The sequence below is a fragment of the Carcharhinus amblyrhynchos genome, chromosome 5 (genome assembly GCF_965287045.1).
Source record: "Carcharhinus amblyrhynchos chromosome 5, sCarAmb.v2.hapA, whole genome shotgun sequence".
Lineage (NCBI taxonomy): Eukaryota > Metazoa > Chordata > Chondrichthyes > Carcharhiniformes > Carcharhinidae > Carcharhinus > Carcharhinus amblyrhynchos.
The window spans coordinates 82,302,890-82,322,737 of record NC_137328.1 but is presented as its reverse complement, the minus strand read 5'-3'; the positions used below and the strand labels follow the sequence as shown (position 1 = coordinate 82,322,737).

At 40.5% G+C, this 19,848-nt stretch overlaps 1 protein-coding gene across 1 annotated transcript in view; it reads left to right on the top strand.

Moving 5' to 3' along the window:
- Nucleotides 1-19,589, top strand: part of erap2 (endoplasmic reticulum aminopeptidase 2) — a 47,088-nt gene extending 27,499 nt beyond the window's left edge. Inside the window, exons 14-19 of the mRNA XM_080189085.1 lie at nt 910-1,066; nt 2,479-2,663; nt 3,451-3,612; nt 10,324-10,464; nt 14,493-14,574; nt 18,208-19,589. Of these exons, the coding sequence (XP_080045211.1) occupies nt 910-1,066; nt 2,479-2,663; nt 3,451-3,612; nt 10,324-10,464; nt 14,493-14,574; nt 18,208-18,360 (880 nt within the window). The 3' untranslated portion in view covers nt 18,361-19,589. The remainder of the gene's footprint in view (nt 1-909; nt 1,067-2,478; nt 2,664-3,450; nt 3,613-10,323; nt 10,465-14,492; nt 14,575-18,207) is intronic.
- Nucleotides 19,590-19,848: the final 259 nt, after the last annotated feature.

Here is a 19,848-nt window from a genome sequence, read left to right as displayed (position 1 = left end):
TCCACCATCTGCCGTGGCAGGATTTGAACCCAGGTCCCCAGAACACGAGCTGAGGTTCTGAACTAATAGTCTAGCGATAATACCATTCGGCCATCACCTCCCCTAAATGTAATCAGTATTCTATGTATGTCATAGGACCCCAGTGTAAACAAGCCTGTCACCTAATGCAGCCATCCAATGGCAAATAGAGGAGGATTACTAGGGCAACACGAGAGTATGAATGGCGTGTTAAATGATTCATCCCCCCAACATGTCTAAGGCACAGCCCTGCAACATCCAGATGGGAGACTTCAAATATGTGCCAATATAAATAAAATGATACATCTCAGCTTTTCAAAAGAGATACTAAATGAAGGATAAATGAACATCTGCAAGAAAAGGAGGAAATTCATTTCTTCAGCCATTCAGATTGCTCTCCTGTGCATGAACACAGTAACAGCAGCCCACATGTGAATTATCATAGAAATCATAGAAACTCTACAGTGCAGAAAGAGGCCATCTGACCCATTGGGTCTGCCCCGACCACAATCCCATTCAGGCCGTACCCCCATATCCCTATACATTTACCCGCTAATCCCTCTAACCTACGCATCTCAGGACACTAAGGGGCAATTTTAGCATGGCCAATCATGGACTGTGGGAAGAAACCAGAGCACCCGGAGGAAACCCACACAGACGCAAGGAAAAATGTGCAAACTCCACACAGAGTGCCCCAAGCCGTGAATCAAACCCAGGTCCCTGGAGCTGTGAAGCAGCAGTCCTAACCACTGTGCCGCCCAAATTATCTGCCCTATTCTTCAGCAATCAATGATTATCCCATGTTAGGGAGAGAATGAGTTAGATAGGGGAGGAAATTTGACCTCTGATTTTGCTGGAAATTTTTAATGAACTATTTATTCCTGTGTTTAGTGCAGGAAAGTTGTCACTTGACCGAGCCCTTGACTTGACCCGTTACCTCAGACATGAGAACAAAATCATACCAGTATTGCAGGGTCTGGGTTACTTGGAGGTATACTACAAAATGGTTTTGAGCAGAAACATCTCTGATGTTGCAGTAAACCTGAAGGTAAGTTTCTGTAACCCTTAAAAGTTACTTGATTAACGTCCATTCATTCAGATAAAAATAATAATGGTGAAAATATAGCCCGTGAATCATCTGGAAGCTTTATGATACAAATTTGGACAGTTAACATTAATGTCGAACTTCTTAAACATATTTAAGTGTGCTGAGATCAAAAGAGAACCAAATTGATAAGGAGACATAGAAAGATAAGAAGGTTCTTATTTTGTAGACTGTGACACACATCGAAATTTTGGTAATTTGCGTTCCACCTGTCTGAGGAGTTTCATGCAAATACGCTGGCTAATCTCATGGAATAGTTTGGCTATAGCTGGCTACATTGACCACTGTTGACTATTATCCAAAAACAAGCCTGATTGCGCAACTATTTTGTTTTGCAATACTAGAAACATTTTGAACGTTTGGCACTATTTGCTATAAATTTGGTTCAGTACGAGTAAGAACCCACTTTTATTTTTCAGATTTTATGAACAGTCTGCTTGTACATACCAACCAAATTAAAAGGTGCCAAAGAACTTGGACATTTTTCTAAACACACCTTATAAAGCTTACAAACTCATTCTTTGCAATGCTTGCATTTTTTTTTAAATTCATTCATGGGACACGTGGCTTGCTGGCCAGCATTTGTTGCCCATCCCTAGTTGCCCTGGAGAAGGTGGTGATGAGCTGCCTTCTTTAATTGTTGCAGTCCACATGCTGTGGGTCAACTCGCAATGCCGTTAGGGAGGGAATTCCAGGACTTTGACCCAGTGCCTGCAAGCAATGGTAAATTATTTCGAAGTCAGGATGGTGAGTGGCTTGGAGGGGAACTTGCAGGTAGCAGAGTTCCCATATATCTGTTGCTGTTGCCCTTCGAGATGGAAGTGGTCATGGGTTTGGAAGATGCTGTCTAAGGATTTTTGGTGAAGTGCTGCTCTTTTTTGCTTTCATCTATTTTTTTCCCTTCCAATTAATCAGACTTCATCTATTAGTGAATGGCAGCAGATCATTCAGTCATGGGTAGCATCAGATCAAAGCCAAATCCATTCCTTACTCAACATCCAGAAGGGTTGCTATAGAGCAAACAGGAGAGGGAAACGCGCTTGGTTTTCCAGTCCATATGTAGGGAGCACTGAGCTTGTTATCATGTGCCTGCTGATCACATGGCTCAGCATTGACAAGTAATGGATCCTGCAACATTGATGGTCTGCATCTTCCAGCAATATGTCAGATGTTCTATTTATCTAGTGAACTGTAGGGGAGCTCTGTACTTACCTGTTCTAACCTTTTGTGAATTTATCCAAGAATTTTATGCATTTTTTGATATTCCCAGTAGAAGAGTGTTCATTTTCTGAAATTTGCCGCAGACTGTTACCCTCATGTAAGAAACTTACTGTGTGCTGTTGCTGATGTTTCAGGCATATATCCTGCAGTTTTTCAAACACCTGATTGATAAGCAGTCATGGAGTGATGATGGAACCGTGTCGGAGCGATTACTGCGGTCCAATCTCCTGGAACTTGTTTGTGACCTCCAATACCCTCCTTGTGTTCAGAAAGCATCAGATTATTTTAATCAGTGGAGGAAGTCTAACGGTACCATGAAGTTAGTAAAGATTGAAATACATCTGCTTTCTGCCTTGTGATACAGTAGGAATGGAAAAATAGAATTGTTTTTACTTAGCACTTATTGCATCGCTTTGAAAAATTCTAAAATACTTCTAAGTGTCACTAGTGTTACTGTGCATAATAGATCTCACAACTGCAATGAGATAATGGCCCAATCAACTGCTTTGAGTAGTTCTGATTGAAGGAGAATTAATAGCCAGGAGACCCCTCTGCTTTTAGAAAAAGACCATTGGCCCTACTACTTGTCCACTTGGACAATGTACACATTTCATTATTAACATTTAATTTGAAGGACAGAACCTTTGAGCACTGCACTGCCCCAATTCTGCACTGGGGTGGAGTTTTATTCTGTAAATTTCTAACTCAAGTAAGAATGGTCACCAGTTCAGCAAGCTTAAAACCTGTACTGAGTTACGCAACAGATTTGAGTTTTATCTCTTGATAAATTATTTGAAAGATTATTTTGTGTTTAATGGATGCCTTGGAATTATTGCATATTTATGACCTAATGAAAGGTGCTGTGAACTCAATGATGAGAAAAAACATCATGGTGGTTATCCATCATTTTAATTAAGTGGGGCCACAGATTTGTGAATGGATCATATGGGGCACTGTAGTCCACCACTATATTCCTGGCTTAAAAACCTATCTGAGGATGAAGCCACCCACTGTCCTGATGGCTGGTTCAAAGCAGTTGCAAGCTGCAAACAGGATTAATTGCAATTTTACCCATTTTACTGAGTACATTACTTTTGATGTTGCAGTTTGCCAACAGATGTCCTGGAGGTTGTGTATTCTGTAGGTGCCCAGAGTAGTGATGGATGGGACTATCTTCTGAAGAAATATATCCAGTCAGTGTCTGGTGCGGAGAAGAATAAGATTGTCTCTGCTTTGGCAAGTAGCAGAGACACTGAAAAACTGCAACGGTATGGGCTTTAAATGTCATCCAATTTCCTATGGCATCAAACACAGTGAGTCAAAGATTATGGTATTGCAGAGGGAAATTTCTGGTGTGTAAAAGTGTAGACGTAGGATTTGGAATGAGCTATAGGTATGCTCTGAGATAATAGACTACATTATGTTGTTACATTGAATTACAGAATATTTGCATCACAGAAACAGACTATTCAGTTCAGCAGGTCCATGCCAGCTTCTGAAAAAAATATCTTCTCATCTTCAGCCATCGCTATGAACGTAACCTCTTATACCTTTCTCTTTCTTTTTAGTTCAGTTCTTAAGTGCATCTATGCTTGTCATTCTCACCTACTCCTTGTGGTTGGGAATTCCACATTTTAATAATTCCAGGTGAAATACTGTCTTATGTTGGTGGTCTGTAGTACTGATCACCCCAGCATTGTCTCTATGACTACCTAGATCCCATGAAAGAATAGGAGAAGAAAACCTCCTCCCCTACCCACACCTCCACCATCCTGAGGTGGGGAAAGACCCCCATCAGTTGAAAATATCTCAATGACACAACAATTAGAATGTCTCTAAGCAATTCTACTAACCAAACTTTTAAAAGGATAAAGATAGAGATCTGACCTACAACCTGCGAGCAAATGCATTCTGACTAGTGTTTACTTAACAGCATAAGGGCAAAATACTGCAGATGCTGGAATCTGAAACAAAAACAGGAAATGTTGGAAAATCTCTGCAGGTATCTGTGGAGGGAGAATAGAGCCAACGCTGAGTCTGGATGACCCTTTGTCAGGATGTCAGTACTCGAAACATTGGCTCTATTCTCTCTCCACAGATGCTGGCAGACGTGTGGAGATTTTCTGTTTTTTTTATTTAACAGCATTTAGATTTTGTGGCCTTAAGAGGACACAACTTTACCAAAGGAATAATAAATCCTGCATTACATGCATATTGTCTCTGTTTTATTAAACATGTAGGGCAGGATCTTGCATGCCATTCACTCCACACACTCACTGCAGCAAGGTTGGAAAATTTGGCAGCCAGCCAAATCTCCATTCACTGTGGCAAGATGAGAAAATGCCCCCACTATGAACGGTGATAAGATTCCAGCTAAAGTACCCTCCTCATTGTTAACAAGCAATTCTTGTCTGTCACAACCCACTTCCTGTGTCACAACTTATTTTTGCAGATTTTATCTTTATAAAATTCTGGTTAGGTAGATTTCCATCAGTTAATATTAAAAAATACAAGTTATTTGGTATTTAATTTCAAAGTCAAATGAATCCTATAATGAACAGCCACTTAGACAAACCTGAATTAATTCAGGAAAACCAGCTTGGATTTGGTAAAAGCAAATCATTATTGAATTTTTTGATGAGGTAACAAGAAAGGATTGCTAAGAGTACATTTTAAAAAAAATAATTTTATGGATATGAACATCATTGGCTAGACCAGCACTTATTGCCCATCCCTAATTGAAAAGGTGGTGAAAGGCCATCTTCTTGAACCACCCATGTCATGTAGGTACCCCCAGAATGCTGTTAGAAAAGGAGTTCCAGGATTTTGACCCAGTGACAGTGAAGGAATGGTGATATAGTTCCAAGCCAGTAGTGACTTGCACCTGCCAGTGGATGTGGCCCACTCTGATTCTTAGCAAAAGCAATACTCTCCTAACATTGCCCCTAAAGGCCCTAATCCCTCTTTCCCCCCCCCCCCCCCAAAAGCACCTCCTGCCCTTTCCTTGCCGTCTCAGATGGTGGTATTCCCATGTATCTGCAGCTCTTCCCCTTCTGAAGGGATGTGCAGTATATGAACTTCCAAAAGGCATTTGATAAATTGACACATTATAGGCTTGTCTGCAAAATTGAGGCCCATGGAATGAAAGGTAAAGTGGTGGCATGAAAAATTGTTGAGTGAGTGACAGGAAACCAAGATTAGTGGTGAACAGTTGTTTTTCAGATTGGAGGAAGATATACAGTGGTGTTCTTCAGGGGTTACACTGCTTTTCTTGATATGTATTTATTACTTTAGACTTGGTGTACGAAATAGAATGTCAGTATTTGTAGGTTACACAACTTGGAAATCTTGTGAGCTGGGAGGATGATAATGATAAGAACATAAGAAATAGGAGCAGGAGTAGGCCATCTAGCCCTTCGAGCCTGCCCCGCCATTCAATAAGATCATGGCTGATCTGTCGCTGCTCAGTTCCACTTTCCCGCTTTCTCCCCATAACCCTTAATCCCCTCTCTTATCAAAAACCCATCAACCCGCGTCTTAAAAATATTTAGCGAGGCAGCCTCCACCACTTCAACAGGCAGAGAATTCCAGAGATTCACCACCCTTTGAGTGAAGAAGTTCCTCCTCAACTCCATTCTAAACCGCCTCCCCTTTATCTTGAGGCTGTGCCCCCTAGTCCTGCTATCCTTTCTGAGCGGGAAGAGTCTCTCCACCTCTATCCTATCCATCCCATTCATCATCTTATACGTCTCAATGAGATCTCCCCTCATTCTTCTAAACTCTAACGAGTACAAGCCTAATTTATTCAGCCTCTCCTCATAGCTCAACCCCCTCAACTCCGGCATCAGCCTAGTAAACCTCCTGTGCACTCCCTCCAAGGCCAAAATATCCTTGCGTAAGTACGGCGCCCAAAACTGCACACAGTACTCCAGCTGCGGCCTCACCAATGCCCTATACAGCCGCAGCAAGACCTCCCTATTTTTATATTCAATCCCCCTCGCGATGAAGGCCAGCATCCCATTTGCCTTCCTGACCACCTGCTGCACCTGCAAGCTGGGTTTTTGCGACTCATGCACAAGGACCCCCAGGTCCCTCTGCACTGTCGCCTGCTGCAGTTTTTCGCCCCGTAAGTAATAGTCCTTCCTACCAAAGTGGACCACCTCACACTTGCCAACATTAAATTCCATTTGCCATTTCCAGGCCCATTCGCCCAGCCTATCTAGATCCTTCTGCAGACTCTCCACACCCTCCGCACAATTTGCCGTTCCCCCAATCTTGGTGTCATCAGCAAATTTCAACACCCTACACTCGGTTCCCTCCTCCAGATCATCTATATAAATGGTAAAAAGCTGAGGCCCCAGCACTGACCCCTGGGGCACTCCACTAGTCACCATCCGCCAATCCAAATAGCACCCGTTGACCCCCACTCTCTGCCTCCTATTTGACAACCAATCCTCTATCCACGCTAACACCCTACCCCCAACTCCATGTCCCTCGACCTTCTGCAATAACCTCGTGAGGTACTTTGTCAAACGCCTTCTGAAAATCTAGAAAGACCACATCCACTGGCTCTCCTCTATCCACTGCCCTAGACACATCCTCATAGAACTCCAGTAAATTTGTCAGACACGACTTCCCTTTAATGAAACCGTGCTGCGTCTGCTCTATCAAGCAATTCCCTTCAAGATGCCTCGCAATTTCCTCCTTAATGACAGATTCTAACATTTTACCTACCACAGACGTTAGACTAACCGGCCTATAATTCCCTGCCTTTTGCCTGGCACCCTTCTTAAACAACGGCGTAACATTAGCCATTTTCCAATCATCCGGCACTTCCCCGGAATCCAGCGACGTCTGGAAAACAACCACCAGGGCATCCACTATCACCTCCGCCATTTCTTTCAGAACCCTCGGATGCATTCCATCTGGTCCTGGGGACTTGTCCACAATCAGCCCCCTCCAGTCTGTCGAGCACCGCCTCTCTAGTAACAGATGTCATTAAGACCCACCATTCCTACCACCTTTCTATCGCTAACACCCGGCAAATAAGTTATTCAATACCTTAGCCATAAGCCCATCCCCTACCACTAGGTCCCCTTTCTCAGCCTCTAAGGGTCCAATGTTCACCCTAGCCAGCCTCTTCCTTTTTATATATTTATAAAAACTCTTGCTATCCTTTTTTATATTTAGCACTAGCCCAGCTTCATAGTTTCTCCTACCCTTCTTTATCAACTTCTTTGTCAATCTTTGTTGACATTTAAACCTCTCCCAATCCTCTTCTCGCCCACTACTCTTAGCTACTCTAAATTCCTCCGCTTTTAATTTAACACTTTCCTTCACTCAAGGATTTAGACAAGCTAGGGAAATAGGTAAACATGCCCATTTAATGCAGAGAAATGTGAAGTGATACAAGGATGAGGTAAGGCAACAAAAAAAAAAGTGCGCAGAAGCAGAGGGACATGTGTCAGATTTTTACCGCCTCACCAGCCTGAGGCTCGTAAAATTCTGCCTGAAGCCAATGGAGAATGCCATTCTGCAAGCCTCGTCTGCCCTGAATCTGGGATAGGCATGCCAGCAAAATTCCAGCAATGGAGCCTACGTACAGAAATTAGTGAAGGTAATAGGGCAGATTCTAAATTTATTAAAAGGACAAACAGGATCCTGGGCTTTCTAAATTATGGCATTGAATATGAAACCAAAGAGATTATAATAAACCTGACCCACGTGAGACTTCAGATGCCATTGGATCTGAGTGCGGAGGTGACCCACCTTGATTCTGAGTAACCTCAATAACAGTTCCCCTAAAAGCTCTAATCCCTCACCTCCCTGACACCCGCTGTCTTCCCCTTGCCTCCTTAGATTCCTCCCTGCCACCCCCATGACCCATGCATCCTGTATGCAGTACTTCCAGTCCTTGGATTCCATGTAGTATCAATGGATAAAATTTCACATTCATCGGGGTAAAGATAAACTGCTCACCAGCTAAGAAAAGCCTTCTTCAAATATAACAAATGCCTTCATCAAACACGCTATCACTAAAACTACTTTCTGCCACGTGAAAAAGATCTTTCCATGTTTGTAATCTTATTAACTTGTGTCAACAAACCAGAAACCACAGTAGTGGTACAATCTGAAATTACAACCTCTTGAAACTGTCATTCATTCTCCATTTAATGGATCATGGACTATGCTAATATCCATTAGCACTTCAAACTCATGCATTCGTAATCACCACAATCAAGTACAATTTCAAAAGGAGAGTGCCAGTCAATCAATTGATGGGACAGGTGGTTAGACTTTTCCCAAGTGTACATTTTCTTTCCCAGTGTAGCTAACAGAAAATTTTCTAACATTTTCACTGCATTATAGTGCTTTCTCCATTGGAAAAGTACAGTAATGCATGTGAACAAATATACATGGCTAATCAATATACAGTCAAATGAGCTTCAAAGAGCCTATTCTAGTGATGAATCATGGCATTAAAACACAGTTACATTACAATACAGCATTAAATAATGACATTCAAAGGTGTCAAAATATTTTATACTTTCCTTTCAGAATGTTCACGGTTCCTCAGCAGGCATGCGTTCTCTCAAACCTGGTGTTCTTTTAAGTGGTCTTCCAAAACCCTTCACTACCAGATGAAAATGATGTTTTGGAAGAAATCTGAATTTGTCCCCTATTTAAAATAGGCAACGCAACCTCAGTGGGGATGAGTGTACATTTTTTACACTAGGCATCCCTACCTGCAAAAAGGTCAGGCGAGAATGGCATAGAGTCATGATGTGGAAGAAAATCAGATTTCCTCAAAAAAAAAGTGTGGCCACAAAAAGTAATCTACCTCCACGCGCAGACAGAAATTCAGTCTAACATACTCACACTTTAGGAAGGATGTAAAGGCTTTAGAGAGTGTGCAGAAAATCTTTACAAGGATGGTTCCAGTAGTTCATGATGATAGATTAGGAAAATGAGGATTATTGATAGATATTCAAATTCATAATTCTATGATTCCAATCAGATTACTGAAATCAGGATACTCATGGGTTCTTGCCAATATAGAAGTAAGCTGCAATCTAACAGTCCCGTAAATCCCATAATGGGCACTAAATCTCGGGAGACACAGAAATGGAAGTTATGCCATCAATAGCTCAGTTTGAGATCTTCCCCGGCCCCTGCCGGTGACGTGATCAGGTTCATGCCCAGGAAGGGTGTGAACCTCATTTGCATAAATTAGCATCACGTTGATGCTGCTGCTTCTGCCCTCATCCTAACTACCTCCCCAGCTGGCGTAGTGTCACGCTGGTGCAAATCATTATTATTTTTCAAAAACAAAAACTAGCTGAGATGACCATGATGGGGGCATACAGGTCCCTGGGCAGTGAGCAACACGCCCAGGCATTGCCCCCCGTATACGTGCACTGCCAGGAAACCCTTTGTGAAGCTGTGTTTTGGCAGGAGGCGGCCATTCAGCTCATCCTATCTGCACCAACCTCTGAAACAGCACTCTACCTAGGCCAACTCTCACCACCCTATCCATGTAACCCTGGGCATTGATCATGGCCAATCTACCTAATCTACATATCTTTGGATTGTGGGAAGAAATCAGAGCACCCAGAGGAAACTCATACAGACACAGGGAGAATGTGCAAGCTCCACATAGACAGTCACCCAAAGCCGGAATTGAACCCAGGTCCCTGGCGCTGCGTGGCAGCAGTGGTAACCATTGTGCCAGTGTCGCCCTTTAAATTACACCAGCTTCCATGATAAGCCTTGAACCCACATCCCTAGAGTATCAGCCTGGGCTTTTAGATATCCAGTTTAGTGACATTATCGTTGCAGCACCATATTGAAAAGGTACAGCTTGAAAATCATAATGAACATAATGGAAACAATTGAAACATTCAAAAGAAAGATAGCTCTATAAATAAAAATTTGTAACACTTGGAATAATAGATTCATTTTTTTTCTGTCATCAACAGCTTGTTGGAACTTGGATTGCAAGGCGATGTCATCAAGTTGCAGAATCTTGCCCATGTCATTGTGGGAGTAAGCAGGAATCCATCTGGACAATTCCTTGCCTGGAATTTTGTGAAAAAAAATTGGAGCAAACTGATAGAGAAGTTGGTACCTTTTTGGAGTTTTACGGTCTTTGTTTCTTTTCTTTCTGTACTAGTATTACTGCTCACATCAGCCAGAACCACAACACACATTAACAATACAGTAGCAAGAGGAGGCCTTACGGCTCCTAAAGCCTGTTCCATTGTTCAGTTTGATCTATAGTTCTCAAATTGGGATCTGTGGACCCCTGAGGGTTCAGTGCAACCCTCCAGGATGTCCACAACCTGTAGGAACGGTCAGTAGGTATGTGATGTGGACAACCACCCAGGGCACCATGGTCAAAGTAAGAGGGTGAGTGGCATCTGGAGGCCTGCCCTTGTGCCTTCCATGTTTCTGCTCAATGGGCACTTGCTCTCTCCACATCCCTGAGGGTAGACAGGCTCTGCAGTGAGAAGCATGCATACCCATGTCACTAACATCTAAGTAAATACTGCTTTGTTAAAAGTATTCACAATATGTTTCACATGCGACATTGAGGAGTGGAATAGAGCATTGTAATTTTAATGTGGAAAGTCAGTGATTACTAATTCATTCAAAAGGTGGTCCTTCACCCAAAACGGTTTTGACAACCACTGAGTTAGATGATGGCTGGTTAGTATCTCAAATCTATTCATTCACCTTTGCGCCATATCCCTTGATACCTTTACACGTGAAAAAAAACATATCAAACTCGTTCTTGAAAATTTCAATTGATCCAGTATTCCTGGGAGGGATAGAGTTTATGATTTCCACTACCCTTTGTGGAAGAATGCCTCCTGATTTCACTCCAGAATGACCTAATCCCAATTTTAACATTAATCCTGGAATTCCCTTAGCAGAGGAAAAGGTTTTGTTATATCTAGCCCATTGAATTACTCTGTCAGTTCATATGCCACAATTAGAGCACCATCGATCTTCTAAACTCAAGGGAATACAAGACAGGTTAGTGCAACCTTTGCTCATAATTAGACCCTTGAGCCCTTGTGTAATTCTGGTGTGCTGCATTTCCTTTTGTGGTACATCTTTCCAAAGATTCAGTGTTTAAGATTAGAATCATAGAATCCTACAGTGCAGAAGGAAGCCATTTGGCCCAGCGAGCCTGCACTGACCACAATCCCACTCAGGCCCCATGCATTTACCCTAGCTAGTCCCTCTGACACTCAGGGGCAATTTAACATGGCCAATCCACTTAACCCGTACATCTTTGGACTGCTGGAGGAAAGCGGAGCACCTGGAGGAAACCCACGCAGACATGGGGAGAATGTGTAGACGGTGACCCAAGCCAGGAATTGAAACTGGGTCCCTGGTACTGTGAGGCAGCAATGGTAACCACTATGCCACCCCAAAATTGTGTGCAGTGCCCAGACTGGGTTAGACCAAGGCTCTGCACAATTGAACGATCATTTGCCATTACACATCTGATGAAAGGTGGTTGACCAAAACGCCAATTCTGTTTCTCACCCACATATGCTATCAGACCTGCTGAGTATTTACAGTATTTCGGTTTTCATTATTGAAATATTGGAATTCTCTGACCTACTTGCGGCTGGGATTCACCAGTCCCGCTGCAGTGAACAGTGTTTTGGCTGAGAGCCAAATTCTCTATTCTCGCTGGTAATGGCAGTGGGCGATCAAGATTTGGAGAATGCCAACCATTACCTTTTCCACTTTGAATTTTAATCCTTTTGTAATGAAGACAGACTTTGCATTCATCATCTTGACTTTTAAAAAAAAAATAATCTGGGCACTATCTTTTGGTGTTTGTGTGCACTTCCATTTAAGTCCCTTCACTCTAATACAGCACAGCTCCTAGTCTCAAGGATTTGTCTTTCCCAAATTTCAGATTCGAATTGGATGACCACACATTTGCAATTACAGACCAAAGTAGAATAACAATAATAAGTTTTAAAAATATTTTTTAAAATTATGGTAGAAATCATAATCAGAGCTTTTTTCCCCATGCTAAATTCTCCCTCAGTGCACTCAAAGGTGCCAGAGTGTGGCGACTAGGGGATTTTTATAGTAACTTCATTGCAGTTTTAATGTAAGCCTACTTGTGACACTAATAAATACATTTTTAAAGATAAGTGAATGTGCTCTTATTATGGACACTTGCAATGGAAAACAGTTGTTCAAAGGTTATGCAAGTTATGTTAGTAACCCAAAAGTGAAATCCCAACCTTCATAAATAAATTCTTTTCTACCCATTCATGGGACATAGACATTGCTGGCTGGCCAGCATTTATTGCCCATCCCTAGTTCCTCTTACTGAGTGATTTGCTAGGCCATTTCAGGGGGCAGTTTGCGAGTCAACCACATTGTTGTGGCTCTGGAGTCACGTGTATGCCAGGCCAGGTAGGGACAGCACATTTCCTTCCCTAAAGGACATTAGTGAACCAGGTGGTTTTTCCCAACAGTGGATTCATAGTCATCAGTAAATTCTTAATTCCAGATATTATTAATTGAATTCAAATTCCAGCATCTGCCGTGGTGGGATTCAAACCCGGGTCCCCAGAACGTTAGCTGATTTCTCAATTAATCGTCTCGCAAAAATTCACTAGGCTATCGCCTTCTAAGTAGCACTAGAAATTACCATGAAAGTTGTCACAGTTCTGATAAAATATTTTGCTAATATTCTTCAATGAAAAAGACCTGCCAAAACTAGCCAGTCTGGTCTTCATCTAATTCCAGACCTCGTTGAGTAGTTAATTAATAATGTTATCAAAAGTTGCTTAATAGGCCATTCAGTTATACAATTACACATGCAAATCCAACATTGCTTCCTTTGAACAAAAGGGTGTATTATCAATTTGGAGAGCAAAATTACAACACTGACTTCTGAAGATGTCACCACATTTTTATATTTTAGCATTTTAACAAATTTGATGCTTCAGTTCAGCATATCACCCATTATTCTACCATAGTTTTTGATTCCCACAGATAAGTTCTTGCTAAAATAAAAGCGAAATACTGGTTGTGCTGGAATCTGAAACAAAAACTGAAAATGCTGGAAAATCACAGCATCCTGTGGAGAGAGAGTAGAGCCAATGTTTCTTTTCGTTGGCTATATTCTCTCTCCACAGATGCTACCAGTCCTTCTGAGATTTTCCTGCATTTTCTGTTTTTGAGTTCATGCTAATGCTATTAGTGCAGTTGTTTGCATGAACATCTTAAGATAATCCTCCTCAGACTTGAAGGTTGAAGCTGTCTAACATAAACAAACCTGAGCAGTGTTTGTGTTGAAAGTAGTAATTATATCTATCAGTTGCTTAAGTTTGAATTTGAAGGTATAATATTTGTTCTCCTGTCTTTCTTTCCCTCGACATTCCCCTCCCAGAGTCAATACACATAATATTACTGATACTGAAAATGATTAAGAGTGATCTCAAAAACACACAGACCTGTTTCACTCATGTGTTAATTGGTTTATATTTTAAAAATGTAAGAGAATAATTCTTAGATTCTGTCAAACTGAATTGAACCAATAAAAACTATTTTAGCATTCTCATTTTTTATATCATATTTAAAATCTCTATAACATGCTCTTGCTCCACTCTTCTTTCTCTAATAAAACAAAATACTATGAATGATGATGATCTGAAATAATAACAGAAAATGCTGGAGAAACTCAACAAGTATAGCAGCATCTATGGAGAGAGAAACTGAGTTAATGTTTGAATCCAATATCTTTTCTGTTCATTTTAACTGAAATTTGTTTTTTTTTTAATTTTATTCTCCATACTATTTAATTTTTCTTTCTCTCTTTTGCATATTCTCAATTCCTGCAGGTCAGTGTTTTTCTTTTTTCCTATATTGTACTTTGAACCATTTTTAAAAAATGAAAAGGCACCAACACTTTGAAGCCACCTCAACTCTGTCTACAGAATGACTTTCAGATATTTTAGCAACTGGAATAATCAGAAAGCTGAAAGATTTGGATCAGTTCTTTTAGAAAATTGAAATCTAACCTAATTGGTACCAAAAACAGGAATATTTTTCTTTAAAACTCACCTGTGGGGAAACTACTAAAGTTGCATTTATATCACTGCAGATTTCAACTTGGCTCATTTACTGTACGATGGATTATATTGGGAACAGCATCTCGATTTTCATCAAAGGAAGAACTGGAAGAGGTCAGTAAAATCTCAAATAACGTGTTTACAAAGTGAGAAGGACTAAGGAGGCTGAATGAATTTTCACACTTCCCATCCACCTCTTTGAATTGCTGACAAATGATGTAATACAAGTTCCTGCTTTGCAGTTTCCGCATGTTAACTTCAATAGTATCGACCTGCTGGTCAGAATTTACCACTAATTCTAAGCCTCACTCAGAGGATGTAAAGTTATCTGGATTTGGTCATTGCCTTTGGGTAAGATCTAATGTAGTTTTTGATCCTGGTCCTGGCCCATACGGTTATACTGAAGCTTCACCAAAATCAAATTTTTTGAAAAGCCATCTGGGCCTTTTGGCTAAGATAAAGCTTGGACCAAGTCCGTGAGGGAGTGCAATGCCGCATCTTGTCAGCTTGGATCTTGTTTGACCGACCCCAAGATGGAAGGTATGGCCTGTCTTGTCAGCTTGGATCTGTTTTGAATTGAAGTTTTGATTTGGAATGAAATACCAAAAGGTGCACAAAATAAAGTTGCCCTACAAAGGAAGGGAGATGGAGCAGTATTCTACAAATATTTTCTGTTACTTGTGACTAGTATGCTTAGAACTGACAATAGAGAGAGTAAAATATTGACATTTTCCACCTCCTTCAGCCTAAATATTCTTCCTGAAAGATCTGCAATTCCATTTACTGTTGGCATTGTACATATTGAAGCATTTAAGTACTGGTTATTAACTTAAAATAAACTGCTATGCTCCTTTTACTTCCCCCTTGCATCTTCTATTCAGTTTTGTAATATTTACCAATAGCAGTAATGAAGTTTCAATTACAGAACTAAAACAGAATTTCTTTAAAAAATTATTTCTGACTTGATTTGATTTATTATTGCTACATCTATTAGTATAGAGTGAAAAGTATATTTTCTTGCACGCTATACAAAGCATACCATACATAGAGAAGGCAAGGAGAGGGTGCAGAATGTAGTGTTTCTTCATAACTAGGGTGTAGAGAAACATCAACTTAATATGAGGTAATCCATAAAAAAGTTGAAGTAGAGTTTTAAAAGCATAGAATGAGAGTAAAAGATAGAATTATAGGGTATGCAGGGCACATCTTGCGAGAAGTCACCGCGCTTGGAGCCATCTTGCAGTACTTAGTGTCATAGAGGTTTACAGTATGGAAACAGGCCCTTCAGCCCAACTTGTCTATGCCAACCCTTTTTTTTTTTAAAACCACTAAGCTAAGGCCCGTATTTGGCCCATATCCCTCAATACCCATTTTACCCTTACTTGGGGTAATTATGAAGGTCATTTTTGACAATTTTCTGGTTTTTTTGTCGACCACTCAGTTGAAAGTCGATTGCTTTTCATTTTATTTTGATGTGATACCTTCCTCCATGACAGTCATTTGAGGTTGGCTCCCAAATGGTTAATTTTCATGTCAAGTTGTCCAGGAGTTGGTCTTGTAACACTGGATTTTCTTTCATGATACCACACAAAAGTATTGGAAATTTGAGAAGTGTGTGTATGTGGGAAACGTCTTCAACTGTTCCAACTTAATCTCAGGGCTTCTGAGCTTGAGGGAAACCTGGTGTTACTACAGCAGATCAAGGAGAATGAAAGTTTCCTAGATCGTACGTTTTAGGAGCTGGCCACTCTACAGGCGGCGAGAGATCAGAGTAATTGGTGGATGGACATCTGGGAGATGAGGAAGAAGTAGATAGTGTAAGAGTTTGCGGGGCCTTAGTCTTAGAGACTGCTGGGACTGATACACTGCAGACTGAGGTCGATTCAATGAGAATGTAAAGTTATTTGATTTTGGTCACTAACAACATCACATTATTGAACTCAGACCCTTACTGGTCTGGCCTACATGTGGCTCCACAGAAATGTCGTTGACTTAATTTCTGGATTATACCTAGTGTGGAGTCCCTAGCCAGGGTGGAGTAATGTTAAGGAGGATCAATGTATGGCATGAAACAGTATACAAGGGAGGGCTTCAGATTCTTAGGGTATTGGGACCAGTTTTGGGACAGAAGGTACTTATTCAAAAGTGATGGGTTGAAGCTCAACAGGACTGGGAATAATGCATATGCAAGGAGGTTCACTGGTGTGGTTAGATAAGATTTAAACTAAATTGGCAGGGGGATGAGCACCACCACATAAAAGTAGAAAAGAATAATAAGGTACATGAAGTGAGAGCATTAGACAGTGCTAGAGAAGGAAGTAGCAACATATTAGATAGGAATGGACTAAGAAAGGTGATAAAGAACACAAAAACAATTCTACAATGCTTGTATCTAACTACTCAGTGTGGTAAATAAGTTTTGTAAAATACAAATAAACTAACCCTTTGAGTTCTTGCTATTTTGAGTTTGTTGTGAAGTTACTAATAGAAATGGGATCACATCAAAATGGAGAAGTTGGGAAATACAACCGCATTACAGACAGGCAAAGAAAGGAGAAATCAGGGCTGTTTAAATTAAACCCTCCCTATCTGTAACACTATGTAATAGTCTGGTTGGGACCCAACTATAGCAATGCATCCAATTCTGGTCACCACACACTGAGAAAGATGTGAAGATCTTGGTGGGTGTAGGATTTAGGGATTTTCACAGTAACTTAATTGCAGTGTTAATGTTAGCCTACTTGTGACAAATAAATAAACTTTTAAGACTTACTAGAGAGTGGTTGGGTGGCAGGGGTGGGGGATGGTTAGCTAAAAGTTAGATTGGAAAAGCTGCAATTGTTCTCCTTGGAGAAAAGGAGATTGAGGGAAGATTTGATTGACGTGTACAAGAATATGACACGCTTATGTATAGTAGACAAGGAAAAACGTCCTACTTGCAGATTGAAAATGGACTGGGGGACACAAGAAATGCAGGGGGAATGTGAGGGAGAAATATTTTTACACAGCAAGTGATACCTTACCACAAAGGTTGTGGAAGCAGAGATGACCAATTATTTTAAACAAATTGGGCTGTTACTTGAAGGAAGTTAACTTGTTTCAGGGATCGAGCACAGGAATGGGACTCACTGGATTTGTTCCACAGGGAACTGGCATGGACTTGATGGGCTGAATGGCCACCTTCTATGCCATTATCTAAATGTTTCTGCCCAAATAAGGAAAGGCTGTCAAACACCTGTGTTTCTCTGTATGTTTGCCTACTTCAAGGGAAATCCAGTCCTTACTCTTAATGAATAAGAAAAAAAAAATTATTTTTTAAAATGATTTTAGTTCTCTTCCCCTCCTGTGCACTCATACCAGGTTTCACTTTGTGTCCAGCAACTGCATGTGACACCACAGTTGACTTCATGAACTGGCATGCAAGGAAGCACAAGCATGAATCCACAATCTGTCTTTCTACGGTGCAATGAGCTTTTTGCAAGTTGCTGACCTCTCTGGTATAAATGATAATATTACTAAGACATTATAATTCACTTTACTTTGCCACATACTCCTCCAGTTCTTTATTCAAGGTTCTTAACTGGCAATATGCAAACAGCTGCTCCATATATAACAGCAATAAATATTGCTGTTAAACAGCATGCTGACATTTTATTGAAGGAGAGCAAGTTAACATTTCTAAGTATGTATTCATTGGTTATATATACTCCTGTTCATAACAATAACTCAAATGTTTTGTTTTTTTAGGTGGCATTGTTTTTTGATTCCATAAAGGAGCAGAGCTCCCAACTGAGGTGCACCCAGCTTGCCCTGGAAAGCATTCAGAAGAACATCCAGTGGCTGGAGAGGAATCTGGATATTCTCAGGAACTGGTTACTGAATATAATTGCAAAATTATAAAAGATTTGACAGGGTATAGACTTATTTGCAGCTTATTTCTTTCATCTAATTTGTAGTTCCATAATATCGGCTTTAACACACTCGTCAATGTAATTATTGTTAAAGCAATGGTCATCAGGCTGCAGAAAGTGATACAGGTATGCTATTGTGTAACACATGAATCCTGTCTATCCCTGCAGTGAAACATTATTCTACAATCATAAAACCACACTAAAACCAAATCACGGCTTTTGCTTCACCTGTCAGTGTTACACAAGACAAATAATAACAAACTCCCAGAAGCATTCATTAAATCAATCATTTGTCCATAGCAAATAGAATATTTCCTTATTTATTCAATACTCTGGAAGGTTATTTACATGTATATTGTGTATTGCCAAAATTCAGATTTTCACAGATGGAACCCGTTTTTGAAATGTAGTTTAGTTCAGTTTGCAGTGCTTGAATCAAATTTAAAAATAAATTCTGTTCTTGCAACCAGAAATCAATCATTTCATGCTTTGGCTCTGGGCATCTGAAAGGAAAATATTAACTAATGTTTCCAGAAGTATTTTTTAAATAAGCTGCTTGACAATTTTTTTTTACATGATGTATAAAATCATGCAGGGCATAAATAGGATGAATGTAAATAGTCTTTTTCCCAGGGTAGGGGAATTGAAAACCAGGAGACATAAAAGTTAAAGTGAGAGGGGAAAGATTTAAAAGGGACCTGAGGGGCAATTTCTTCACACAGTGGGTGGTGTGTATATGGAATGAGCTGCCAGAGAAAGTTGTTGAGGCAGGTACAAGAGCAACATTTAAAGAGCATTTGGATGAGTACATGGATGGGAAAGAATTTGAAGGATATGGGCCAAATGTGGGCAATTGGAACTAGCTGGGAGGGCACCATGGTCAGGAATGGACTGGTTGGGCTGAAGGGCTGTATTGCTCTATGACTCTCTGACATTATTCAGTTCCTCCATTTTGTCCTACTTCTCCACACTACGTTCAACTAATCTTTGTCTTGACTACTTTCACTGCTTAATTCCAATCGCCAGTCATTTTGAAGAAGGTCTTCAAATATTGACAAAGTTTGGAATTTGCAGGCTTTGCTTATCAGAATCAAATCAAACATTTTCTTTATGATTCTTGTGTTTACAAAACACTCCATGTTGAAGACAGTAAAGTGCTCAGCATATTTCACTCATATTGTTGCTTTCTAACTGATGGAATAAACTGTTTGATTCTTACCCACTGCAGTGTCTTTGTTTGTGATTGACTGTGGAAAGAAATTGTTTTCCTCTCAAGCCCCATGACAATTAAGAACGTGAGAATGGAAGTAGGTGTAGACTACACATCCCATTGAATCTGCTGCACCATTCAATAAGATTATGGCTGACATCAAGCTTCAACCCCACTCTCCTTTCAGCTCCTCTTATCCTTGAGAGGACAAAAGTCATTCCAATTGACTGAAGAACTTGTTAAACATCACACAGGTTGTTCAATGTC